This window comes from Pelodiscus sinensis, chromosome 3 (assembly GCF_052426305.1).
Source record: "Pelodiscus sinensis isolate ZL-2025 chromosome 3, ASM5242630v1, whole genome shotgun sequence".
NCBI lineage: Eukaryota > Metazoa > Chordata > Testudines > Trionychidae > Pelodiscus > Pelodiscus sinensis.
In genome coordinates, this window is record NC_143054.1 from 198,053,768 (window position 1) to 198,081,005 (window position 27,238).

At 43.0% G+C, this 27,238-nt stretch overlaps 1 protein-coding gene across 5 annotated transcripts in view; it reads left to right on the forward strand.

Annotated features, from left to right (window-relative positions):
* Positions 1-27,238, forward strand: part of KIZ (kizuna centrosomal protein) — a 99,416-nt gene that overhangs the window by 40,201 nt on the left and 31,977 nt on the right. For all 5 annotated transcript variants that reach the window (XM_075925795.2, XM_075925798.2, XM_075925796.2 and 2 more), the window contains 5 exons: positions 5,776-5,910; positions 9,021-9,185; positions 15,265-15,415; positions 22,630-22,795; positions 23,878-23,943. In XM_075925795.2, coding sequence (XP_075781910.1) covers positions 5,776-5,910; positions 9,021-9,185; positions 15,265-15,415; positions 22,630-22,795; positions 23,878-23,943 — 683 coding nt within the window. The remainder of the gene's footprint in view (positions 1-5,775; positions 5,911-9,020; positions 9,186-15,264; positions 15,416-22,629; positions 22,796-23,877; positions 23,944-27,238) is intronic.

The window sequence follows — 27,238 nt, forward strand, 5'->3', positions numbered from 1 at the left end:
TGTATACTAGACTGGCAGAACCCACTAGAGCTAAAGGCAACCTGCAAGGGAAATAGATAGTTTGTGCTCGTTTTTTTTCTTTATGACATTAGCACATTTACTGGCGTTGCTCAGGTCATCAAGAAGGGGCTCAGGGCAGGACGCTGAGGGTGTTGGGGGTGCAGGAGTCAGGTCAGCAGCTTGAGGATGTGGGGAGCTCAGGACAGAGGCTGGGGGAATGTGGGAGGTGCAGGAGTCCGGGTTGGGAGCGAGGGAGAGGCTCGGGGCAAGGAATTCAGGTGCAGGAATCAGGGTTGGGCAGTGAAAAGGGATTCAGGGCAGGGTGTGGGGGTACAGGAGGTTGCCTGATCCTTGGGACTGGCGGGGGTCCTGCGGCATAGCCACCAGCTCACCCATATATGGTGGCTGGCAGCATCCAGAGCCCCGCCCCCAGCTGGCCACTCTCTTACCAGTGTGTCCTCCCCGCCCACCTGGGGTCATTCTGCGGCAGAGGTTACTAACCGGTAGATTGGGGAATGTACTGGTAGATTGTGGAGCCTTCGACAGGTGATCCTGACAGGTTTGGCCAGGAGGCTAGCAAGTGCCGGCACTTCAGCTGCCCCTCTCAGCACTGTCCTCTGGCTTGGAGCTGCCCCACCAGCCCCGGGAGCCTCTTGCTTGCTGTGCAGAGCACAGGAAGAAGAGGAGGGAGTGCTGATGTCAGGGTGCCCCTGTAACTCACCTCCATAGAACAGAAGGGGGAAGGGATGGAGAGAGTTTGCTGGCTGCTTTTGGGAGCGGTATAGAGCCAGAGTAGGGTTTAGCCTGCCTCCTTAGTCCCCTGCACCATCACCTGGAGCCGCCTGTGGTAAGCATTGTCCAGCTGGAGCTGACATTCCAAACCCCGGCCCCAGTCCTGAACCTCTCCTGTACCCCAAAGCCCGATCTTCCCTCTGAGTCCCCCTGCACCCAAACTCCCTCCCAGAGCCAGCACCCTCAACTCCCTGCCCCAGGCTCAGCTCAGAACCCCTCCCACACTCCAAATCCTTTAGCCCAAGATCAGAGTCTGCAGTCTCCTTCCCTGCACCTCTGCACTCAGCCTGATAAAAGTGAATAAGGATGGGGGGAGGGAGGAGGGAGTGAGCGAGCAGGGGCGGGGCCTTGGAGAAGGGGCAGGAAGGAGGCGGGGCAAGGGTGTTTAGGTTTGAGGTGGATACCGGATTGCGTTTAACTTACAAAAGTGATCTCATGCTTTAAAAGATTGGAGACACTGTTCTGCAGTATAACTGTCCCTGCTGGCCAACTCCTTCCTCTTGGAGTTTGTCCTGGCACAACCAAGCCCCTTACCTTGCTTTAAGTCCATGGTTTTCACACAACCAATGGGAGCTGTAAGGTTCCGTGGCTATGGACACGTGGATAAACAAAGCTTTGCAGGCCCGCCACTGGCTTATCCGGGTGGGCCCTGTGACGGACCGGGCCGTGTCTGGGCACAGCTGAGGGTGTCCGCTCAGGGCGAATTGCTCAAATCCGGGGCTCCTTACAGCCCCCAGACTGGTGACCTCTCCAAACAGGCCACAAACCAGTCCCACAGAGCGCTTCAGCAGCCTGCCTGAAGCCTCACGAGCAAAACCCCTCCGACACCCCAGCAATATCCGTGCCCCAGATGGCCCCGGACCTATACACAGGTGGGGGGGTCCTAGCACCCAGTCCCACCTACCCCGAACAAGTTCTGTCTGGTTCCAAGAAATCAGCCACAGATCCCTGGTCAATTTACCCTCTGGACCTTACCCACAAATCACGCTGGGCCAATCCTTTAGAATCTATATCTAAAGGTTTATTATTACAATAAAGAAAAGCACGAGAGTAAGGTTATTAAAGTACAGTACGTTACATGCACCGAATCTCCCAGTTCTCGATGCAGGCTCTAGCAGAGATGTTGCAGCTGCTGGTTTAAAAGTTCTTATTGCACATCCTAAGATCAGGATGGGTTCACAGGTCTTCTGGGCTCTTCGATCCCTGCAATGCTGCCTCTGGAATGAAGTGCTGAGCTGAGAACAAAATGGCATCGACCGCATGGCCTCTTTATACCTCCTTCCTGGCCTCTTCTTGTATGCAGCAAGTCACCTGGTCAGAGGCCAATCTCTATGTTCCCTGCTGGCTGCTCTCAGGTGACAAACCTCATTCTTTGGGTGTGTCCATAGCCCATTGAGAGCCATTGTCCCACAGGGCTTCGCTACTCAGCCTGTCCATAGCAATGCTTAACCACATTCAGAGAAATATTCAGCTTCCACACAGATTACAGATTCCTACCCACACACATAGACATTATATACCCACATAAATAGCGTACATAAGATCAACAAACAATAAGCGCCCATTCAATACCCCACATGGCTCCCTTTTATACCAATTTCTGGGGCCAACACCCCCACCTAGGGGTGCAGCAGCGATCTGGCTGCTTCCCTCCAATTCAGTAATGTGACAGGCCCGCAACCCGACTTCGAAAAGCACTGCTTTAAGTTATGAGATGAGGGAGCTGCATACCAGATTTGGTGGTCCTAGCTCTTTCCGTTCAGGAGGAGTTCTTGAACAGACTCACAGATGGACAGACAGATGCACACTTTCTCTCTCTCTCAAATATGTAGTAGATTGTGTAAAAACCCCTAGTGGGTGTGTATATAGCGTGTGTGTGTGTGTGTTTGTGTGTTTCTTTTCTTTTGCTGTTCAAGAGATTCATACTGACTGTCTGACAGACTGGTTGAATAACAAGTCAAGTGTTTACATCACAAGAGAAACGAGTGAAAGACGGGGAAAGAGTTAAATACTTTGTGAACTCCTCTAACTTGAACATAGGGTTGCCAGGTGTCCGGTATTCACCCGGACAGTCCAGTATTTTTGTCTCCTGTCTGGTAAAAAAAAAAAATTCAGAGAATACCGGACACCTGAGATGTCTGATATTCTTTGAATTTTTCCCCGGCCAGGAGGCGAAAATGCCAGGCACCCGGCAACCCTACAAACACTCAGTACCTGGCCTTCCCCCCCTCCCCCCTTGGCCCCCAATACCCCCAGTCCCCCGACCCCAGCCCCCATGCTTACCTGGTTCCCCAAGGTTCCCAGTGGTTTTTTTTTTTGGGGGGGGGGCGGTGCTTGGTATTTTTGTTTCATCCATCTGGCAACCCTACTTGAACATCAAAATACCATTTTGAAGAAGAGATGGCTTTCTTAAACATTCAGCACTCGCATCTACAGCTAAGGCCAAGAGGTCACAAAATACACGTTCAGAGCCTTCTGGCTCAGTGGTTCTCAACTCATTTGGACTTGGGACCCATTGGTAGACATTGACAGCCTACTACAACTCAGTACATAGCTTTAGTACAAAAAACCTGCTTGGCTCACTACATTTGTTTTACCATGATATACTTCGTTATTGTGTGTTCCAAAACAATGGGTCCCGTGCCAAACGACTGGTGGAGCTCGGTCCTCTGCTCTGGGCATTGCAAACGGGTACATGAGCTTACAACAGCACTCCCTCAGATTGAGCTCAGTGATCTGAAACCTGAGTGGGGCTGACACCCGACGCGCTCCGTCACAACATCTGGAGTGGGGAACCGAGCCCAGCCGGCTCTGTGGGACCAGAGAGTGAGCCCAAGGCCTCCCGTGTAATGCTTTGACACGTTCTGTGGACTCCAATTATGGATCATGAGCCATAGGTTGAGAAACCATGAGTTCTTCCAGCTAAATCAGGGAAGACCGAGTTTATGTTCCTGATATTGCGAGGGTAAAAAATAATCAACCAAAAACACATGCAAGAAGGGAACATCTCTTTAATTTCAGCCTTTCTGCCCTTATCTTACATATTGGCTGTGTCTACACTGGGCCACTTATTCCGGAAAAGCAGCTGCTTTTCCGGAATAAGTAGCGAGCTGTCTACACTGGCCCTTTGAATTTCCAGAAAAGCACTGACGATCTACTGTAAGATATCAGCTGCTTTTCCGGAAAAACTATGCTGCTCCCGCTCAGGCAAAAGTCCTTTTTCCAGAAAACTGTTCCAGAAAAGGGCCAGTGTAGACAGCACAGTACTCTTTTCCACAAAAGCCCCGATTGCGAAAATGACGATTGGGGCTTTTTTCCGGAAAAGCGCGTCTACATTGGCTACGGACGCTTTTCCGGAAAAAGGGCTTTTCCGGAACAGCATTCTGCCAATGTAGAATGCTGTCTTTTTCCAGAAATACTTATAACAGAAAACTGTTCCGTTTTAAGCATTTCCGGAAAAAGGTGCCAGTGTAGACGTAGCCATTGTGTGTGTGTTTGTGGTTGAGTCTGTTCCTTTCAATCATTTCTGAATGAAAGTATGTTGGAATAGACTTCAGCCCTATAAAAATAGATCTAGTGTGTTTTTGATCAAGATGCAAGGAAGGCTACAGTTGTGAAGGTGAAATTTGACATGGAAATAGGCGCTCGTTAAGGATCAGCATGTGGTTTTGGTTTGGGGATTCATTTGTCAAAGTTTGGACATTTGAAAATTGTGTTGGTGAGTGGATATATTACCCTTCCTTGCAAGCCCGTTATAGAATACCTTTGCTAGTTCTGACCCATGTTCATCCACTCCCCTCTTGAAATAAACAAACATCAAAAACCACCTCTCCACATCAAAGGCATTAAAACGCATTTGGAATCTATAGGACGAGCCATTTTGGAGATGAGGTAAGCTGGAAAAAAAATCAGAGAACTTCCAAAAAGTCAGCAAGAGGAGCATATTTTTCAAGCATCACAAGTAGGATTTCCAAAATCATTTGGCACTGGCCTATCTCTGATTCCACTGAAGTCAGGGGTAAATTGAAAATCACATCCCATGACTGTAAAAACTTATTTTCTAGTGCTTTATTTTTTCCAGACATCCCAGTAAGGTGTATTTGAAAGAGATACTAACCCCTCCTCCATCTCTGCCACTCTTTCTCAAGGGGCTGGAATTTTTTACAGTTAATGGGAGAAAATAGTATATAACCCTCTATGTGGAGGATTGCTGCCTTAAGGTTTCTTGTGGGTAGAGGGGAAGGCAGGATGACAACAGATATCAGGAAGTGCAGATGTGCCCAAACATTTTATTGCTGATTTTACTGACCCTGGCAGCCACTGAAGTCCTTTGTGAAGATGTATTATATTGTTTGATTCTGTATTATGACTTTGGGCTATAATTATGGATTTTGATTCCTTATGTGGCCAAGTCTACAGAGGCTTCCAAAAATTAGAGCAAAGTGCTAATTTCTGTAAAACCGTCAGGGAGAACAAAGACAGCCCTTGAAAACAGGGACACGCGTTCACCCTAATTAAAAATGAAACGCCCCCTGCTGCTATTGAAATGTGCCATCCAAAGTGTACTCAGACCATGGGCAGAAATGTAAAAACTGTTGGCGTTGAGGTTTGTTTTTCTTTTTCTGCGGAACTACAATATTGTTTTTGCTGAAAGATGATTCTCAGTTTCTATAGCAATATTAACGTAGACCTAGCACTTTTCTGAAGAGCAATAGTTTATTGTAGCTTTGTTTCATATCTGTTTTTCCTCTTACTGTATTCATTTACTCTGTTTTGGGAGCCTGCCCGAGTTCTGTCTTTTTTGTCAAGAGTTTTAACTTTTGTGTAAACCTCTTGGTGTGAGTGAAAGATAAAAATAAAGACACAAATCAGAATATTTTAGAATTTGCTCGTGTGTGCGTGTGTATAAAATGCTTGACTTGTGCACAGTAGAATGCAGTTTTCAAAGCTTTAAAACATTATTTATCTGTTATCTGTTTTCAGGGACTGTTTATCGTTTGAAGGATTCTCCCATTTACTTGAGTTCATAGAAGATCTAGTGGTGAAAGCAGCACCCGAATGCTTGGCTCTGTACCAAAGTGGAACCATAAGTGAAGCAAAACTGAAGAAGCTAATAAGGTTGATGCAACTTCATTTGATCTATACTAACAGAACTCTAAATTAAAAAGTAGAAATTTGAAAAGTATGCCACTTCCTATTTCCTAGTCCCTTCTCATGTATATTGGCCTGTTGGCCTCAGTGCCCCTAGCAGTAACATCTATAAATACATTTTTCTTTAAATTGTTGGTTGGTTATTAGCTTTGACTTTGACTCTGATGAGTGACCTGAAGTTATTACCCCCATCAGCTGTTCAATGATCTTTGAGATATAATGTGTTGGTCTTCATTAGGGATGTTAAAAATGGTGTAATAGGGTAATTGTGTAACTGCTGAAAATCTCAGCTGTTACACCGTTACCCATGCTGTGGGCTGTGCAGTATAAAGCTTAGCTTAGCTTTATACTACAGAGCTGTCAGCGAAGCCTTCCTGGGAGCAGGGCTGCTAGCCCCATGGGAGGCGGCTTCGCTGAGTGTAAATGACACCTTTAACCAATAAGCTTCCGCTTACCAGGTAAACGGTTAGTTGTTTACACTCAGACATCCCTAATCTTCATTCTATTGGTAAAATGGGACAGTGGGAGAGAAAGCGAGACCTCCTCCAAACCGACATCTACAGCCGTTAACAAAAATCACTTCTGATGTCAGCAAAAAGTTGAAATGTGACTTTAGGAACCCTGTCCCACCAAAGGATTGCAATAAGCACTTTCAGCTGAAATGTTCACAATACTACTCTAGCTGGTGTATAGGCAACTGCCATTATACTAATGGGAGTTGCCATTAGTGCTGGGATTTAGGGATGTAAGCAACTAGTTTAGTCACTACTCAACCAATCGCTTCTCCTCCCCCTTGCTGCCTTTGCATCAAAGGCACCAGGGGGGCAGGGGTCAGGAGCCAGTGCTGCGGGAAACTGGCTTAAAAACCATATTCCCCCCTAGCACTGTCTCCATGGGGCGGCTGGGGAGGCAGAGATGCAGTGGGGGAACCAGTGCAAGTGGGGACTGAAACGGTCCCTGCTCACGCGGGGTCCCGACTGCTGTGCCTCTCCCTTTGAGATGTACAAGAGCCACCCCTTCCTTTGAAATAGCCACAGGTGGTTCTTGTATATTTCAAAGGAAGAGGCCCAGTGGGATAGCGAGTGGTCCCCTTATCGACTAATCGAGTCGTTGATGGAAATTCCATCAACAACTTGATTAGCCGATTCATTGAAATGTAACATCCCTACGGGATTAGCGTAAATACCATCACATCTTCTTTCTGGGTTGGCAGCAAAAAATGAACCAAAAGCCAAACAGTAATGAAGAGTCATAGAACACTAGAACTAGAAGGGACCTCCAGAGATCATCGAATCCAGTCCCCTGCCCTCACAGCAGGACCAAGTACCATCTTGATCATCCTTGACAGGTGTCTGTCTAACCTGCTCTTAAATATCTCCAGTGATGCAGATTCCACAACCCCCTTAGGCAATTTATTCTAGTGTTTAACCACCCTGACTGGCAGGAAGTTTTTCCTGATGTCCAACCTAAACCTCGCTTGATGCAATTTAAGCCTATTGCTTCTTGTCCTATCCTCCGAGGCCAAGGAGAACAATTTTTCTCCCTCCTCATTATAACATCCTTTTAGATACTTGAAACCGTTAAAGGTGTGTGTGCACTATAGATTTATAAAGTGTCATTATGATTCCATTTTCTGTCTTTTATTGTCTGTCCTTTTCCTAGTGGTCCCTAATATTGTTAGCTTTTTTTTCACTGCGCCTGCACATTGAACATATATTTTAAGAGAACTGTCCGCAGATCGCTTTCTTGAGTGATTACAGCTAATTTTCGACTCCCATCATTTTGAATATATTGTTGGGATTATGTTTTCCAATGTGCATTACTTACCATTTATCAACACTGAATTTCTTCTGCCATTTTGTTGCCCAGTCACCCAGGTTTGGGAGATTCCTTTGTAACTCTTCGTAGTGAGCTTTGGGGACTTAGCTATCTTGGATAATTTTTAATGGTCTGCAAACTGTGCCACCTGTCTGCTTACTCTTTTTTTCCACATCATTTATGAATATGTTGAACAGCACTGGCTCCAATACAGACCCCTGAAGAACCCTGCTATTTACCTCTCTCCATAGTAAAAACTGACCATTTATTCCTACCCTTTGTTTCCTGTCCTCTAACCAGTTACTGGTCCATGAGAGATTTTCCCTCTTATCCTCTGGCTGTTTATTGTGCTTAAGAGCCTTTGATGAGAGACCTTGTCAAAGGCTTTCTGAAGTGCACTATATCCACTGGATCACCTTTGTCCACATGCTTGTTGACCCCCTCAAAGAATGATTTCCCTTTACAAAAGCCATATCTTCCTCAGTGTATTGTGTTCAGCTGTGTGGCTGATCATTCTGTCCTTTGCTAGAGTTTCAACCAATTTGCTTGGTACTAAAGTTAGGTTTATTGGCCTATAATTGCTAGGATCACCTCTTGATGCTTTTATTTAAATGAGTGCAACAGTAGCAGCCTGCCAGTTAACTGAGGTAGAGGCTGATTGAAAGTGGTAGGTTACACAGCATAATTAGTCATTCTTCAGTTTCATATTTGAGTTGCTTCAGAACTCTTGAGTGAATGCCATGTATTTCAATCTTAACTGTTGCAATCCAACCTTTTATCTCCAAAAAATAGCTGGTGGCTATATTCCATGTACAGTACCATCATGCATGCAGGATTCACAAGGCTGTCAGGTGACCAAAGTTATTGCAGGAACTCCTCTTGATATAATCAACAATATACGGTTTAACCTTTTTAAAAGTTTGCTGGCAGGTTGGTTGAGCTCCACTGGAAACCAGATGTGGTGTTTCTTGTGGGAATAATTATTTTTCAGATGTAATATTCACTGCCCAAGGGCATTAAGGAGTTTAAAAAGGTGTATTTGATTCCTGGATTGAAAAAAAATTGTTTTCTAACTCATTGCTCTATTTTATGTCTTTGTCAAGAGTCATTGTCATGGCTGCATTTTTATGTCTAGATTATATTACTGATTATTATTCCATAAACCAGGAGAATTATTGCAGATTCTATATCCAAACCTATTCTAGCTATCTGTCTGGGCTTAAATAAACATTTCATGCAGCACCTGTTTTATTTTATAGCCTTTGTAATCAAACTGGCAATCTGAAAGAGGAAGACCTTGAGGCATGTGAAGCAGTTGTCCTTCATCAGCTTCAGGGATTGTTGCAGAAAACATTGAACGGATGCCTCTTACCTGAGAAAACACTCAATGACGGACGTAGCTCTACAGATGAAAAGCAAGTCAGGTATCACAGTCACAAAACTAATGCAATCATACAATTAATGTTCTTACTCTTTGTCTGAATTTGTTTCTAAATGTCTCATGAAAAGAAAGCAGAATAGAGGTTTTCTCTGGGAGTGACATTAATGTTTCAGAATTCCAAGAAGTGATCTACATACACTTCAGTCTCAGCCATGTGATCGAAGCCTTCTAAATTAGCAGATTAAGCCTTCCTTTTTCTTTTACTAGTCCAGTTTTAAAAATAATTTCAGTTGAGTTCTTCTCTCTAGAGGCTAAGTCTAGACTGCAGGCTTCTTTTGGAAGAATCTTTTCTGGAAGAGATCTTCCGAGAAAACTTCTTCCAAAAGAGTGTCTACACAACGAAATTTTTCGAAAGATAGTGTCCATTCATCGTGGATGCTATCTTGCATTTAAGCTGTGATTACTATGGACAGAGTGGCCACCAGGGCACCTGTGCTTTTTCCTCTTCATTCGAAAGAGCTCCCTCTTCTCCATCCACACACGCTTTTTTCCAAAAGAGCTCTTTCAGAAAAAGGCTTCTTCCTTATAGAAGGAGGTTTACCAGTGTCGGAAAACCCCCTCCGTTCTTTGGATTGTTTTTTGAAAGAACGCGATTGCAGTGTGGATGTAAGTGAAGTTTTTTTTTCAGAAAAATGGCTGTTTTTCTGAAAAAAAACCTCTGCAGTGTAGATATACCCTCTGAAGGGTTATGCACCTATTTGCTTTATTCATATTAAGTGTAAAGATTTCTCTCCTTTTAAACAACCCATTATAGATTTAGATCTTTGCCTTCTGTTTGCATCAGTGAGAGACGTGTGGCTAAAATCCACTGGTCAACTTCAAAGTGTATGTTAAAATGTTAATTACATGGTACACTTCCCTAATCCAGAAAGGTAGGAGGACTGACTTTCAACAGCAAAAGGCTGCTCTTTGGTTTGCCTAGTCATCGTAGACTCTTCACAGCAAAGGAGAAGACTTGCACTGTATTCCTAGTGTATTGTTGCCTGTCCTGTGGGTTTATTGAATTTCTCAGTTGTGACTCCTTTTGCTGATTGAGGGGTAGTATTGAACTTCAAAGGGATCTCATATACTTGTCCTTTATTGTTTGAAAGGTAAGTGGTTTGTGTGTGGAACCATGAGGATGTGGGCTATACATCTGAGGAATAAATGCAGAAGATGCATCTTACTGGGGGGCGGGGAGAGCAGGGAATATTAGCTGCTTCTATCAGCTCGGTGGGTTTATATGCTGGTTTTGCAATACTATACAAAGTGTCTTTCTCAAAACAAAGATACACCCCCTCCCCCCCATACAATACTTACACAATTTGTAATTCTGTCAAGAGCTGAGGTCATGAAACACATGGCCAGCATGGTACATTATCATAATTATTATAATCATGGTGCATTATTATAATATATTGACTTCATTATTATAATCATTGACTTTGTAGTGAAAATTAGAATTAAATGTTGCAAAACTGTTTTAGTTCTAAATGTCAGTGTGCATATGTTTGTGCCAGTTCTTAATAAAAACACTTTTTTTGGGGCTGAAACTATTCATGCTTGCTCTTGGCTCTAAGGTGAATTAGTGTGGAAAGTATGAGGAAAATTCTACCAACCATTTTTGAGCTGAATAGAAGAAATAAAACGATTTGCATTTTAAAAAAACAAAATACAGTAAACTTCCGATAATCCGGCACCTTTAGGACCCAGGGGGTGCTGGATTATCAAATATGCCGGACTATCAGAAGGGGGGGCTATGAGGGGTCTGGAGTGGGGTGGGAGGGGATGCCTCCCCAGACCCTTCATAGCCCCCCCTTACGATAGTCCGGCTCTGCCCCAGGCGTCCCTGAATCAGCCGCTGCTGGTCAGTTTCAGCAGCAGCTGAATCAGGGATGCCTGCAGTAGAGCAGCTGGGGTGCTGTCGGGTTGGTCCCGCAGCGCCGAGGGGCAGCGCTATGGCACCAACTCAGCAGCGCTCCAGCAGCTCTTGGGGACGCCTGGGACAGAGCAGCTGGGGTACTGCCCGGTTGGTCCCGTAGCGCTGCCCCTCGGGGCTGCGGGACCAACCGGGCAGCACCCCAGCTGCTCTTGGGGACCCCTGGGGCAGAGCAGCTCGAGTTCTGCCGGGTTGGTCCCACAGCGCCAAAGGACGGCGCTGCGGGACCAACCCGGCAGGACCCCAGCTGCTCTGCCCCAGGGGTCCCCGAGTCAGCTGCTGCTGAAACAGATCAGCGGCTGATTCCAGGAAGCCCGGGGCAGAGCTGCCGAGGGGCGGTGCTACGAGACCAACCCCGCAGCACCCCAGCTGCTCTGCCCCAGGCGTCAGGATTCAGCCTGCTGTGAAACTGACGCTACTGGTCAGTTTCAGCAGCAGCTGAAGCCCGATGCCTGGGGCAAAGCAGGTGGGGTGCTGCCGGGTTGGTCCTGTAGCACCGCCCCTCGGCGCTGCGGGACCAACCTGGCAGCACCCCAGGTGCTCTGCCCCAGGGGTTCCCGAGTCAGCCACTGCTGAAACAGATCAGCGGCTGATTCCAGGAAGCCCGGGGCAGAGCTGCTCTGCCCCGGGCTTCCTGGAATCAGCCGCTGATCTGTTTCAGCAGCAGCTGACTCGGGGACCCCTGGGGCAGAGCAGCTGGGGTCCTGCCGGGTTGGTCCCGCAGCGCCATCCTTTGGCGCTGCGGGACCAACCCAGCAGCACTCCAGCTGCTCTGCCCCAGGCGTCCCCAAGAGCAACTGGGGTGCTGCCGGGTTGGTCCCGCAGCCCCGAGGGGCAGCGCTACGAGACCAACCCGGCAGCACCCCAGCTGCTCTGCTCCCGGCTTCCCCGATTCAGCTGCTGGACAGTTTCAGCAGCAGCTGAATGGGGGAAGCCTGTCCGGCTGCCCCAGCACTTCTGGGTTCCTGATGGTGCTGGACCAGTGGTCCCCAACCTTTTCAGGTTGGCGGGCGCCAGGGGGCGTGGCCGTTCGCCCGCCGGGCGCCAGGGGGCGGGGACACTTGCCCGCCCGGGGGCGGCCCCCCCCATAGCCACGCATCCGGGGTCGGGGTCCCCCCCATAGCCACGCGCCCGGGGTCGGGCCCCCCCCCCATAGCCACGCATCCGGGGCCGGCGCGCCCCCGTAAGCGCCGCGGGGCCAAGACCGGGGCCAGGGCACGCGCAGTGCCCCCGGGGGCGGGGCCAAGGCCGGCGCTGGAGCCGGCAAGGGCACGCGCGGCGCCCCCGGGGCCGGGACCGGCCATGCGCCCGGGGCTGGCACCTGCCAGCCCAGATTGCTCCGCGGGCGCATGTAAAGTGCCCGGCAGGCGCCATGGCGCCCGCGGGCACCGGGTTGGGGACCACGGTGCTGGACCATCAGGAGTCCCGGAGCATTGGATGTCGGACTAATGGAGTTTTACTGTACTTCTCTTTAGACTAGACTCAATTTTAATGAAATTTGAACCCTAAATTGGACGATTGATAGTGTCTTTTCTGCATTTGGAAAACAAAGTTAGGATCATATTAAAACTTTGTAGTGAGCATGGACTTTTACAAGTGTGTACTTTCAGGTAAACACACTGCCCCTTGCGTGTGCTGCTCAGGATATATGCACTTAAAAAAAGCTAATGAAGAGGGATATTAGTTGGTCTGTTTACAGTCTTCACAATTTTAGACTTTCAAGCATCTTCAAGTCCCTTATTCATTTTTCTCCTCACTCATGCTCATGGGGAGTCAGGGGAGGAGAGAGAGAGGGTGTTTATTTGAATGTGTGATCATGTTTCTCACATACTCAGGCTTTGTACTCCAGCCAAAGAAATTTGAAATTCATGGTTCTCCGTGGCTTCCCTGACTTTATCCTCTCCTCCCCAGTTGTGGATTGGGGTGTAAGACCTATACCTGATTCCCTTAATCCAGAGGCTGGGATAACTAAATTTAAATTAAAATGGAACTTTATAGGGATGCGCCTTTAAAGATTGGAGAGTTCAAGTAAAAAAAAAAATTAACTTACAAGGGCAAATTTTACTCTGTCACGATGTTTTTGTTGGTCTATAGCAAGGGCAGTAGATCTAAAAAATACTAATAAAATTGTTTAACCTATAATGATGATTTGTTTTTAGTATTTCAGTTTATAGTACAAAATCAAGTCTATATGCCAACTCTGTATGTGACTGAATTAATGTTGCTGAAGGAAGCCTTTAGCTTTTTCATTCTCTGATTTTTATTGTAACTGTGAACCCTTAAGGATTATTGTAGATGTCTAGAATGTTTCCTTTTCATGCACATGCCACAAGGCAAGGGAAAGTTTCATTAGTGAGATCATTTGCTAGCACAGTAATGAAAACAGAACTCCCTCCCCATGCCTTACTCTTAATGTTTATGCCCTCATCTATAACGTGAGTAAAGTTACAGGAGTGCTTAAGTGTTTTCAGGAGCAGGATACTTATTAGCGGTGAAGTACCATTCATTTCACAGGATTTAGTTGTCCTTTGGAGACTGATGTATCATTGTAGTATTTCCTAAGCTGTTTCTCAGGGAAATACCCAATAGCGTTAAATGAAACTTGCCTGTCCCTGAATTTGTGCAACTTCTTTGGAATTGGAGCAGTTTTTAAAAATATTTTTGACCAGATGTCACAGGGAATATTTTTCAGTATCTGGATTGCTGTAAAAAATGGGAAAGCCACTTTTGCGCAAAGATCCCCATAAGCGGAGATTTTGAAAAAGCTGCTAGAGAAAGAAGTGTTCTGTAGCAGGCTGTTGGGTAGAGTAAGCAAAGTAGCAGGGCAAGTTAGTTGCTGAAGGGAAATAGAACTCAAGACCTCCTGGCTCTGGGCAGCACACTTAATCCAGGACACTATGTGACTAGGAATATTTGTAAAGTGTGTGTCCATGCTATAGAATGTTGCTAACTTAGAGTAACGACTGAAAGATCTATTATGGAACACTGAATTTTGCAAATTCCCAAGTAAGCTGTAAGGGGCCAGGGAGTAAGTGCTCTGATCTAGCAGTCACAGTTGAAATGAGGTCCACACATCTGGGCTGGTAGTTGGTGGATGGGGGCTGGAAGAGTCATTAGAGCTGGATTCAATAAACAAAAGTTGGAGTCAGTCAGGTCAGGGTCAGTGATGTACCAGGCTGGAACTGGGAAGCAGGAATCAGGGTCAGATTCAGACTGGAGTTGAAGGCCATGGATTCGAGTTGGTACTAGAGTCACTGTTAGGCTGTGATCAGAAACCAAAGATTAGGAGACCACCAGGGAGATTGCAACAGGCCTGAAATCTATAGGGTTGACAAGCACACTTCCTGAGACAATCCTCCAAAGTAAAATAGGGTCACTGGCCAATCCAGAGGGCTACAGGAGACTGTCATTCTGGGTGTGCTCCTTGCAGCATCCGTGCTTCCTGGCTGTGGCTCTGCATGGCTGCCCAGAAGGACTCTGGGAAAGTCAGCCATCTCAAGTTCTTCAGACTCAGGTTCTAGTCCCTACAGCCTTATGTAAGTGAACAAACTCGATAAATCCTGAATAAAGCATCACAGCTGATGCCTTATCCTCCCCACCTTCAGCTGATGCCAGCGCCAGCCCCTAGTGGCTTGTTCTGGGGCTGCATTGCAGCCCACCTCAAGCTCTGGCACACAACCAGGGTGGGCTGCATGGTGGCTGCTCCCGCTCTGGCCACATCTCCAGCTCTGGGGAAGCTGGCAGCAACTAAATGTTATTTTTAATAATATCTGATAATTCTGTGTAGTGTATTATTAAATCTACCCAGCCTATGGCAACATCATTGATTATGTGAGCACTAATGAGTGCACGAAGGAGGAGGTAATCAGAATCAAAAGTTATTTTCATTTTAGCTAAATTTGTAATAGAGAGAGGACAAGGATTTGTTAAGTGTAAAGGAACAAAGTGTGTAGACACACAAGTGTGTTATTTTCTGCTTTCAGTGAGGATCTACAAACCAAGTGTTTCAAAAGTAGTTCATCTCATTGATCTCCTTGATCTCAGGTGCTAAACAAAAGCCTGAGTAGTATGGGAGATGGCTAATTTGACATTTTATTGACATACTGTGTCTGTCATCTTTACGGCATGTATGCCTGTTTTCCAGGTCAGACCTGCCATTGGATTTTACCATGTTATGGGAACGTTTGTGCAAACACATTTTATTTTTGAAAAAACACCATGTTTTGCTGAAGGAAGAAGTCAAAGAGATGTTTGGAACTTTACTGATTTCAGAAAAGAATGCACAAGGTGGCCAGGTTAGTGCTTACAATCATTCCGCTAATCAAACTTTTCATGTATGTGTGTCGGTGGTTACAGCCTGAGAGTTTGGAGAAAAATAGAAATAAAAAATGTATTTTTCTTGTGAAACCTTTTGAGACTTAAAAATGGCTTCTGCTGTCATAATGGTCCTTTACCATGATTCTTGTGATTGGTGATCACTATATGAAAGTTTAATCTCTCTTTCTTTGCTCTTACGCTTTCCCACTTGTGCAGTGCTGGAAGCTGTTTAGAAATAGGCCTACATTTATAGGACTTAGTCATGTATGCATAAGCACCAATATACTGGTGCCCACTTGTACTGCTTTGCCTGTGCAAGTTTCTAAGCCATTATGGATAAAGCAGTGCAAAAATTTAGACAAATCCCAAGGAAGCTGCAGCTTTATCAACAATCACCTTTTTGTCTTACCTTTTTTAATTTGAAAAAGAAACACTAGGAAATTGCAGACAAAAATAAGTAAAGTTGCAAGAATTGGGAAATGCCAAATTATAGAACTACTTACAGTTGTTTTCTCAGGACCTCTAGCTCATTCTTTGTACTATTTATTTACACATGGGTGTGCATTTGTTTAAAATCTCACCTGAAGAAAAATATATAAAGTGTACATCAGTGGCACTGTCTACACAGTATATCATATGGGGGAGAAACAAACAAACAAGTCACAAGCTCCATCAGGGTTTTTTTTCAATCATTCCCTTTCCCCAGAATGTCGGGGTGGGGGGCGAATCTATTCTTAGTCCGACTCTAAAGAAGTTGAAGGGTGCTTGGGGAGGAGAAAGGGACTCTCATTTATTTTTGTTGTGAAATAAAGCCTTTTAAATAATTTCTTCAAGATTTTCAGTAGGACATCAGTATTCCCCCCATCTGTATTTTGAACTAAATAGATGTGCTGTAGTGAAACCAGGAAGAAAATAGTCACAAGCCTATTGTATCTCTTTGTTTTCTGTCCATCATTCTCACTGGATTAATAGGTTTTCATCATGAGTGATAGCTTGTTTTCTTTCGTGAAGCAGCATTGTAATGCTTGGTATACTAAATTGATATGGACAGTTTTACAAACAAGGCCCTTGTGTACACTTTTTAAAAACTTGACTATATATGGTTATAAACTGGCTCCCTGTAGAAAAAGCTAGCAGTCTGATGGACCGGATACTGCCTCCACCCTCCTACGACAAATCTTGCAGAGGCTGTAAGAGAGGACAGAAGAATAGAATTTTCCCCTGCCCCAACCTGACAGCTTGGAGTGGATTACCGGTGGGGTTGCTGGCCTGTGCCTGTCAGAGGCCAAACGCTATAGTAATAGTTTGGGCTCTTGTACACCCTCTGCAGTTACTTTCCTAGCCATAATGACTTTCCCTCTGTGCAGCGGAGCACTGATGGTTCCCCTCTGTGACTGAGGCTTTCTGCATTCGCTGGCAAGGACTTGGGGATGCTTGTTTGTTGCGGTGACTTTAAATATTAGTGTTAATCATATTTAGCTGTTACGTAATGCTTTGCATCTGTTGCTCACAAAGCACGTTAGAAAAGAGGGTCAGAATCATTATCCCCACTTTCCAGATGGAGAAATGGGCACAGAGTGACTTTGCCTAAGCATCCACAGCAGGCTAGTAGCAGATAAGGAATTGAACCTGTGCCTTGTCTGCTAGAGCATACTGTTTCCTCCAGAGGGAATGGATAATTATTGTCAGTCAGGGTATCTCTCTTCCCTACCTTTAAACTATGAGTTTGTAACAAGATTTCTTTGTAAGACTCACAATCCAAAACTTGCCTTTGCACAAGACAAAGAGCAGATACATTATGAAGGGTTAATAGGATTTAGATTTTTAATCCAGTTATTTTCCTAGAGAGTTGTAGCTCAAACAAAAATAAAGAAATAAACTGAACAAATCATTTACAAAATTTCCCCTCCTCTAAGCAGCTTCCAGAGGTAACTGATGTTATTTAAACATGTTTTAGGAAATCATGGTCCAAACAACAATATTTTGGCACATTGGCTCTTCATTTTAAATTGTAGTCAAGGTAATTGTACTTTTAAAAGAGAGATGGATAAATAATTTGGCTTTCAGCTTTGCACTGCACCTTCCCTGAGCAAGAGACCCAAGCAAGGGCTGTATCTTGGAACTGGTAGTAAATATATTTATAATATTTTCAGAGCTATTAATATACGCTTTATATGTGGTGATAGCACCGAGGAAGATATTGCACTGAAGCTAGAACACTGCGTGTATGATGACAACGGGGTGAGAAATTGAATAAAGATGGTAAAGAAAAAGGGTTATATTTAGAGTTCAGTAATAAGCACTTTATTGTTCAACCTATGCATTATAATCTGTTTGCTGTTGTGTGTTACACTGCTGCCCATGTGTGCATGAATTTATTTTTTTATTATATCTGCTAATCAGGATAAATTCTCAAGGGAATTTATCTTCAGGGTAGATTTACCTTGGAAACCTCTTTATTTACAAGGAAATTGCACAGGACAATAGGCTTCCATGAAGTAGCCTATATAAATAAGGCTAAAATACAAAGGCACACAGCTCATTAAATAAAACACATACATTAAGGCTTGTTGGATTCCTGGAAATGTTTAAATGGCCTCCTATTAAATCCTTGAGAATAGATCACATTTTATGCTAAATGTTTATCCCACCTCTAAATATGGATCTGAATTTTGAATTACAAATAACTACATGTTGGAAAAAAATTGAATATTTGCACTCTCAACCCTTGAATGGACAAATAAAGGCCTGGCGGAGTTGTGATGTATTTATTTTGCCCATTCTGTGCACTCAGAGTTCTTAATTATTACGACTTGAAGATTAATATGGTTTTCAGGTCTTTTTGAAGATTTACTGTGCTCATGGATGAAAGTTCCACCCAGCCCTAATGCTTGCTCCGGGTAGTGTTACAATATTTTGTCCTAAAACTCCCAAGAGTGTTCGAAACCCTCCCAGCAGTCCAAACGTGCATATAAATCCACTCTGGGAGGAACCTCGTGGGCAGAATTGGGAATGGCTTTAAAAAGCATCTGCACTTAGAGAGGTTCCTGTCAGTCTCTGTACCCTCCATCACACCACCAGCCAGCCCTTCGCTCAACAGGCCTGATGGTCTCCGGAGTGGGTTTTTTTCTGGGACAAGCAAACCCAATATCCCTTCTACCATCTTCAGGAGGCAAATCAAGTGCCCTGTTTTGGCAGATGTTCTTCTCTCTTTCCCCTTTTCTCATTCCTAGGAAACATGGCCAGTCCCTCCATGTGGTCTCCTCCCTCTTCCTGCCTGCTTGTAGTGTTGCACTGTTTCCTTCTCCTGCCCCCCTCCATGTCATCCATTTCTTTCTCCCTCCCTCTCTCCTGTAGTCATTTCCTCTTTCATTGCCATGGATCTTGAGAATACTTGATGCTCCTTTTGTGGCTTTAGAGAGAGTCCCAGGTGAGGAAACTCCTCATCACTAGCCTTATATTTTTCTTGTGACGGTCTGAGGGCATCTTGACCTTGAAACTTCCTGGGTTGACTTATGAAAGGAACTTTCTAAAAAGTATTTCTGATACAGTTCTTTTACTCAGTTACACTCCAATATGCAAAGGACCAATGCATCTTATTGGAGGAAAGCTAATGTCGTGTCAATATTTAAACAGGATGATGTGGTTATTTATAGGCCATCTTCTTAGCCTAATATGGATCCTACCAGACTTTGCTTAAGACGACCTTTTTCCATACATACTGGAGACACTAATATAGGGGTGACAGTCTGGTCCCTGCTGGTCCAGGCATCAGTCCTTGTGCTTTCCTAGATTTCATTCTGGCTGTCTGATAGGAACTCATCCCATTTTATCTGAATTTCTAAATATAGTATTTAGCGTCCATTTATTACTTTTGAATGATGATTGGAAATTGTTTAACAGTACTTTATTAGAGTCACAAAAGCCACAATGAAGGAAGAAGGCCATGTTGGTTTAAAAAAGAAACAAACCTCATTTAAAGGGGAAGGGAAGACAGCTACAAAACAAAATTATTATTATTATAATATTAACAAAATGGAAGTAAAAGGGAGTTGATATAAATGACTATAAATCAGAAGTTAGTAACTATAGGAAACTGATAGAGGTAAAAGGACACAACGAGAAATCTGTGGTCTGTAGAATTAAGGAAAATAAGAGGGAGGTTTTAGAAGAATATTAGGAACAAAAAGAATCTTAGCATTAGTTTCTTCCCTTACTAAATGGAAATGATAGATAAATTCATAATAATGCAGCGATGGCAGAAGTGTTCAATTAATATTTATACATTTTGAGGGGGAAAAAAAGATGGTATAGTTATTTCATATGATAACTTCTTCCATTCCTCTATCATCTCAGGAAGCTGTTCAGCAGCAGCTGCTAAAGTAAATGTTTTTAAATCCGCAAGTCCAGATAACTTGCATCCAAGAGTTGTAAAAGAGCTGGCTAATGAGCTCACTAAGCCTTTCATGTCAATTTTCAGTAAGTCTTGGACCAGCGTGAACCTTACAGATGACTGTAGGAAAGCTGATAACTGTCAATATTTAGAAAGGAGAAACAGGATGATGTGGTTAATTTTATAAGCCTGTTAGTCTAATGTTGAACCTCGGGCAAGATAATGGAGTGGCTGGTACGGGACTCCATTAATAAGGAATTAAAGGCAAGTAATATAATTAATGCCCAGCCAACATGGGTTTATGACAGTTGTCAAACTAAATTGAGATCTCTTTTTATGAAATAAGTCTGATTGATTAAAGGTAAAGGGGGTTGGCCATTTGAATTGGTACTCATGACATTGACTTGGAAACATTAGAAAGATATAAAATGTACGTGGCACACATTAAACAGTGGCTGACGGGTCTCAAAATGTAATTGTACATGGGGACTCATCATTCAAAAGGGGTGTTTCTAACAGCATCCGACAAGGATCAGTTCTTGGTCCTGTGGTATTTAACATTTTTCTTAGTGTCCTCGAACAAAACAAGAAGTTACCACATGAAACTTTCAGATGACATAAAATGGGGGGAGTGGTAAATAAAAAGAGAACTGATACAAAAATGATGTGCATTTTCCTCTGGCTAGAAGTACACAACTAGGACTAAAGAACCTACCATACTTCTGTGATGGGAGACTGAATCCTTGAAAGCAGTGACTGAAAAAGATTGGGCCATGAGACGGGTGGGGTGAGAAGGGATATAAAGAGCTCAATCTTATTAAGCTTAACAAAGAAGGTTAAGAGGTGACTTCATTAGTTTATAAGTACTTACATAGGGAACGAATATTTAATAATGGGCCCTTCAGTCTAACAAAGAAAGGTATGACCTGGTCCAGTGACTGGAAGTTGACGCTAGACATATTCAGAAATAAGGCATATAGTTTTTGAACAGTGAGACTAATTAACTATTGAAACAATTGACCAAGAGTTGTGGTAGTTTCTCTATCACTGATCATTTTTAAATCAAGATTAGATGTTCTTATAAACATTATGCTTCAGGAATTATTTTGGAGAAGTTCTGTGGCTGTTTCTACCAGAGGTAAGACTAGTTGATCTCAGTGGTCCCTTCTTGCTTTACGAGTCTGTGGTGGTGCAAACGTCCCTCAGTAACAGCCTAAAATACGTTACTAGAAGACCCTTTGTCAGTTGAATTACTTCTGATACAATAACATTAGCTTTGCATTGTGATGGACTGTCAGTTGGACACAAATCTGCCTTTTCAATAACAAAAGCAATTCATGACAGGGTTATATAGCCTGATTCATTTTTAACATTTTCAAAAAGCAATCCGTTAGACGTTCCATGATTTTGTAGGTTTGCTGCTGTTGTGTTTATGTATTGAAATCCTGAGCATGAGCTTAGTTTAAAAAACAAAACCGTCACAAAGTTATTTGCTTACAACTCAAAAAGAGCCATTGTGGTCTCTTGGGTAAATAACGGATTAAGAATAAAAGCAAATGAGTAATATTTGCCTATGGGACCTGAATGATTTCAGTTGGAGCCATTCCATTCTCTCAGGTAAACATATAAAGAAACTCACAAAATCTAGGATTATTTTCATGCGACATCAGCCCAGATCCTTAGAGGTTGCCTCATTTATTGAGCAATTAGATAATTAGAGCTTGAATCTAGAAAGGTTTTCAGAATCAGGTCCCTAATTTTCACCCTATATTAAAAAACATCCTTAACAGCTGGTGGGAGGGGAAAATGGAAAAAATGCTGTATGTTGATAAAAGGTTTGTTTGAAAATACTTATTTAAATCTGTCATTTGCTTGTGTGTGTGTGTGTGTACACTGTGTTGTGTTCTTAATTTTCAGCTTTGGATCAAATTCAGTTTTGAGTTACACAGCCAAAATGTGTTAAAATTTTATTTTAAAAAAGCTTTTAAAGCTCAGAAATAACTTTAAAAAAAATCTAAACTTGCTTTTAGAACTTGGCAAGCTGCTTTTAGCTCAGAACTCTATTTTATAACAATTATAGCCTTCTGGGAAAATGTGGGCTTTAATTAAAGGGGGGGAGGGAGAATCGGAAAAGACAGCTAATACATTCTTAACTATAGAGGTGTGAACGGTGCCACTGAAATACATATGAATACATAAGACCGAATAAACAGTCTAGAGAGGATTGGTAATACCATACATTTAAGAACCTGATTCAAAGCCCATTTAAATAAATGCAAAAGACTCTCATTGACTTCATTGGACTTTTGGATCAGGTCCTTCATCCCCAAGTATATTAGGTGAGGTGTAGTTTTCTGTGAACATGTATTACTTATGCTTTAAAACACTTTAGGTTAACTCCCTTACACATGGGCTGAAAAAATGGATGAGAAAAATTGCTTCAAAACCAATTTTAAAATACTGTAACACACTTCCTGGACTAGCATATGTGGTGGCATGCTGTTTTTTCTTTGATGGGTTACCCATTAATGAGAAAACACTGATGATTTCTGGAAAATGTCTTGCTTTAAAAATGGCATCAGTTTGAATTAGGAATTAAATTAAACTATGAAGTGAAGTAGCAGCAGTTTAACAGAGATCATTTAAGATCGAACAACAAATATCCTGGTGACAGATTATGTTAAGTAATGATTAACCTGAATTTATATTGAAAAAGAATGTAGCTCTGAGACAAAGGAGAATAGTGTGCTGCAGTTGTTTTTCTGTATTTATTGACTTTATTTATTTTAAATGCTATAGGTTATGTTGTCATTGAGAGAGGTCCTTCCGGAAGAGTGTGGCAATAGGTCATCTATTCATAGCAATGAATCATCTTACTGCTTGCCATCAATTCTGAATGACAATGGTGAAATAAAGCAAACAATACATGCTCAATGGCTTAACAGCATTGGTACAAGGGAACAAGGTAACTAATGTTAAAAGATCCACAGAAACAAATACGTTCAAAGTTCCTGTCATTCCTAGTGTCTGAAGGTTTATTGAAAAAATACAATACGAGAGTCTGTAGAAAATTGTGTTATTACTGCAGTTCTGATGAATTAACACACGAAATTTTTTTGTTTACCTGGGGGGTAATATAATCTTCTCAAATGTCTGCTAGTAGTAATTATTATTTCTGTTGTCTTATTTTTAAATGAACATTTTATAATGATTAGATTTCCATTTTTCTTTTAAAAATGTAAATTAGAAATGTAAGTCTTGTGCTGAGGTCTGTCTACCATTTACAAAACACATTTTGCCATATCAAAATTAGGCAAGTGTAGTTTACGCATAAACCCAGATTGGGGAATAGACTCCCCCCTCCGTCTTTCGTTGTAAAGTGAAAAATCCATGCTAAGAAAAACTGCATTAAATTTTTGAAGTTATGAATTGAGTATTTTTTTAAAGTCTGGTTAATATCTTTAGCTAAGGAAAGTAATATAATTTAGTCTGTTGCAATGACTAGAAGATAACTTGCTCAGTGTACTTCCAGAGCATTGCTTACATCAAAGACTAAAGAAACAGGCAATTAAGATGCAGTCCTCTTTACACAGCAAATGTAAACAAACTGATTTAGATCTCCTAAATTCATGCTAGTTTTATCCATGGAGAAGAGAGATACTTTGATTTAAACTAATTAATGTTCCAGCATTATATATATTATTGCTCTTGGACTATTGGGCAAGTCCCTAGAGTTATAGGTTTTGGTTTTTGTTGATGGTTTTTGTTTGGTTGGTTTTTTTTTTTAATCTCATCAGGACTTACATTATTTAAGATATTTGGTTAGCTCACTGCTTTCCTTGGAAGCTACACAGGGACACAGTAGCATCATATTTGACTAAAGTTCACAGTAGGCGCCTCTTTTAAGAACTGTAATAGACAGTTTAGATCAATAAATAAGAGATAACAAAAGTGAAAAATTAAAGGGAATAGGGCTTAAAAGAAAACAAACCAGTCTGATCATTGTGGCTTTGAAATGTGTTTTCATTATTGTATGTTCACATACAGAAGTCACAAGCTGGTGTGAAGATGAGAGCAAGGAAGAAAGCTTGGCAGAAAAGATTCCTATTACAGGTAAAAGTAATGGCTGCGTAATAGCCTCAAATACAGTATTCAACTATATTATATAGTCAAAACATTGCATTTCAGTGGTTTGTGGATCCACTAATAGTGAGTAAATTCTGCTACTACATACTGAGCTCAGAGATTAAACGTAAGATCATAAAGTACACGCTTATGTTAACATAAACCAAGATGGAAAATAACAGTGCCTATTTAATTCCTTGTAATCATGTTATACATTTAAACCATGTGAATATCCTCTGTCATTTAGCCTTTGAGGTCTTAGTATCGGTGTTACAAAGGTCAGTCTCCATGGGGAAGATCCAGTAATTATATGGCAAACTACAGATGTTTCTGATTTGATTCTTTTCTTTTCTGTAGTAATTGAACGTGCATCATTAGAATAAGAGCAGAAAAAAATGTGTCAGGCAGGAAACTGTGCTTTTGCCTCTGTTTATAAAGGCTGTCTGGTAATTTAAACATTTTATCAATAAGGTTTATCAAGATGTGCTAAGATCTCTCTGTAGCAGATGTACTATGCTTGGTTAGATGGAATTTGAAAAATATTGCTTTTTTAGTTTTAAGATATCAATAGCAAACAGTAGTATTTGGGGGCAGAACTCAGTAATTGTAATCTGTCTAAATGTATTACTTTTTTTGCAAAGTGTGGACGACTTCATTATCCATTCAAATATATGGCTCAATATTTATGCAGGTGCATATGTGGGCATAAGCAATATTTACTGTTGGTTTTCTGGCGTCTGGTTTTTTTTAATATTAACAAATATTCTTTTATCAGCGGAATGACTGATCCTTCTATGGAGGCTTTTTTACGCTTGTTTCATGAACCCTGTTGCATAGCTCAGATATAAGACTTGCTCCTTGTGTTCCAGGGTTTAACCCCAAGAGTGGTTCTCCTTTATTAAACAGACTAAAGACTTAATTTGACCTCTTTTCACTTTGGAGGTGGAGGGTGGACCCTAAGTTGACTGACCTTGTGTGGTGTTTTTCCTGTCTTGTGTCCAGATATGGCTTTGTTTTTTAACAAAATAACTTAATTTTACAGAGGAAAACGACAAAATAGTTTAGGAACCTAAAACTTTAACAGAATAAAGGTTTTGCCTCAAAATGATAAGTGTACTTTTAAAAAATGTGTGCATGGGGCAATGGGAAGTAGGGGTTAATGAAACCTACTAGGATCCAAGTTCTGAGTTCGCTGCTTCTTCTCCAAGAAAGGGTGACTTTACTAGCATATTTGTGCCTGCCTCCGTAATTTCCACTGAAGTGTATGGGTGTGTCTAGACTACAGGGTTTTTTCGAAAAAAGTGGCCTTTTTTAGAAAAAACTTCCCCTGCGTCTAGACTGCTGCTGTGTTCTTTTGAAAGCAAATCGAAAGAACGCGGCAGTTTTCCGAGGAAGAACGTTTCGAAAGTGCTCTTTCGAAAAAAGGCGTTCTTGAATTCAAACAGGGCTTTTTCAAAAGAGAGCATCCAGATTGCCTGGGTGCTCTCTTTCGAAAAAGTGGCTCGCTTTTTCGAAAGAAGTGGTTGCAATCCAGACGCTGTCTTTCGAAAGAGGCTTGCAGTCTAGACATAGCCTATCTGACGAAGTGAGTCTATGCCCACAAAAGCTGATGCCCAAATAAATGTGTTAGTTTTTAAGGTGCCACAGGACTCCTCGTTAATATTACTAACACCTTGAACAGTGTAAGGAATGTTTATCTTCTCTAAGCGATTACATCACTAATAATACCTTGGGAGAACAAAGAATCCTGAATTTTGGTCTTAGTAATTAGAGAACCTTTCAATTTACTTTTTCATTGTAAGGTACAGCTGTACTTTCTTAAGGTTGTGAGGACTGAAAGTGAGGGGAAAGATGCCATCTGAGAACCATCCTGTTGAATAGTGATAGAAATGTAGCCGTGTTAGTCTGGTGTAGCTGAAACAAAATACAGGACTAACTAGATCAGTGGTCCCCAACGTGGTTCCCGCGGGCGCCATGGCGCCCGCCGGGGCATTTGTGTGCGCCCGCCGACAACCTGGGCTGGCCCCGCCCCCTGCGCGCTGCGCACGGGAGGCGCCGGCCCCAGGCGCGCGACACGCACCGGCGCCTGGTGCGTGGCGCTCGGGCGGCCCCAGCCCCGGGGCACATGCGGGCGCCGGGTGCAAGGGCATCCCTGCCCCTGGTGTGCCCCAGGACGTGCGGCCCACCCCCGGGCACCCGGCACGTGAGTGGCCCTGCCCCCGGGCGCCCGGAAGCCTCTATAGGTTGGGGACCACTGAACTAGATGGTTTATTAGGTGATGAGCTTTCGTGGGCCAGACCCACTTAAGTCACACTTAAGTGGGTCTGACCCACGAAAGCTCATCACCTAATAAACCATCTTGTTAGTCTTTAAAGTTCTATATAGTCCCGTATTTTGTTTCATCCTATTGAAATGACGCTCCTGATTGCAGTCCAGTCTTGCATTCTACTTGAGTCCAAGTGCTAGCCTCTAGCACTCCAGGAGGCCCTGAGCAGGTCGCAGACTGAGCTGCTGTGTGACAAGTGCAGGCCATTGCAAACGTGCTTCTTCCTTCAAGCAAACAGACAACCCGCCCAGTTTTTCTTATTAAATGTTCATTGTGTCAGATGTAAAGCAAACACATATTGTATTACTAACACGACAAGGAGTCCTGTGGCACCTTACAGACGAACAGATGTATTGGAGCATAAGCTTTCGTGGGCAAAGACCCACTTCGTCAGATGCATCTTGTCGCTTTTGCAGATCCAGACTAACATGGCTACCCCTCTGATATTGTATCACTGTTTCTTCTGCGAAACTGCTGAGGTGCTTTACACAATGTTCAATTGCTAAAGTTATGGAAATGTGTAATAAAACGATGCCTATGCTTGGTCAGTTCCTGTACCTTACTTTCCACTCCAACTCTAGCGTGATTTTCATCAAGTAGTGTTCTGTCATTTTCCAAGTGCACAAAATATGCCATTGGAAAGCGAGGTTGCCTATTTCAGATGCGATACATCTTCCGCCCATGATCTGCCACAGGCTTCTGTTGGCCTTTGTTGATTTCCTGACCTTCCAGTTACTTTTTTTAGTAAAGTACCTGCAAGTTTTGTGTCTCCACTTTTGTCCTTTTACATTCTGAGCTTTGTGGCCCTGGATCACTGAGACCACTGGATGCCTGAACTAGAATTTTCAGTCAGTGTTTTTATGAGAAATGTGTTTGGGCTCAGATTGACCTTTTCTTAATGCTTCGTGGCTCTGATATTTTGTTACAGGTTTGCTATACAGGTTGAACTTCCCTAGT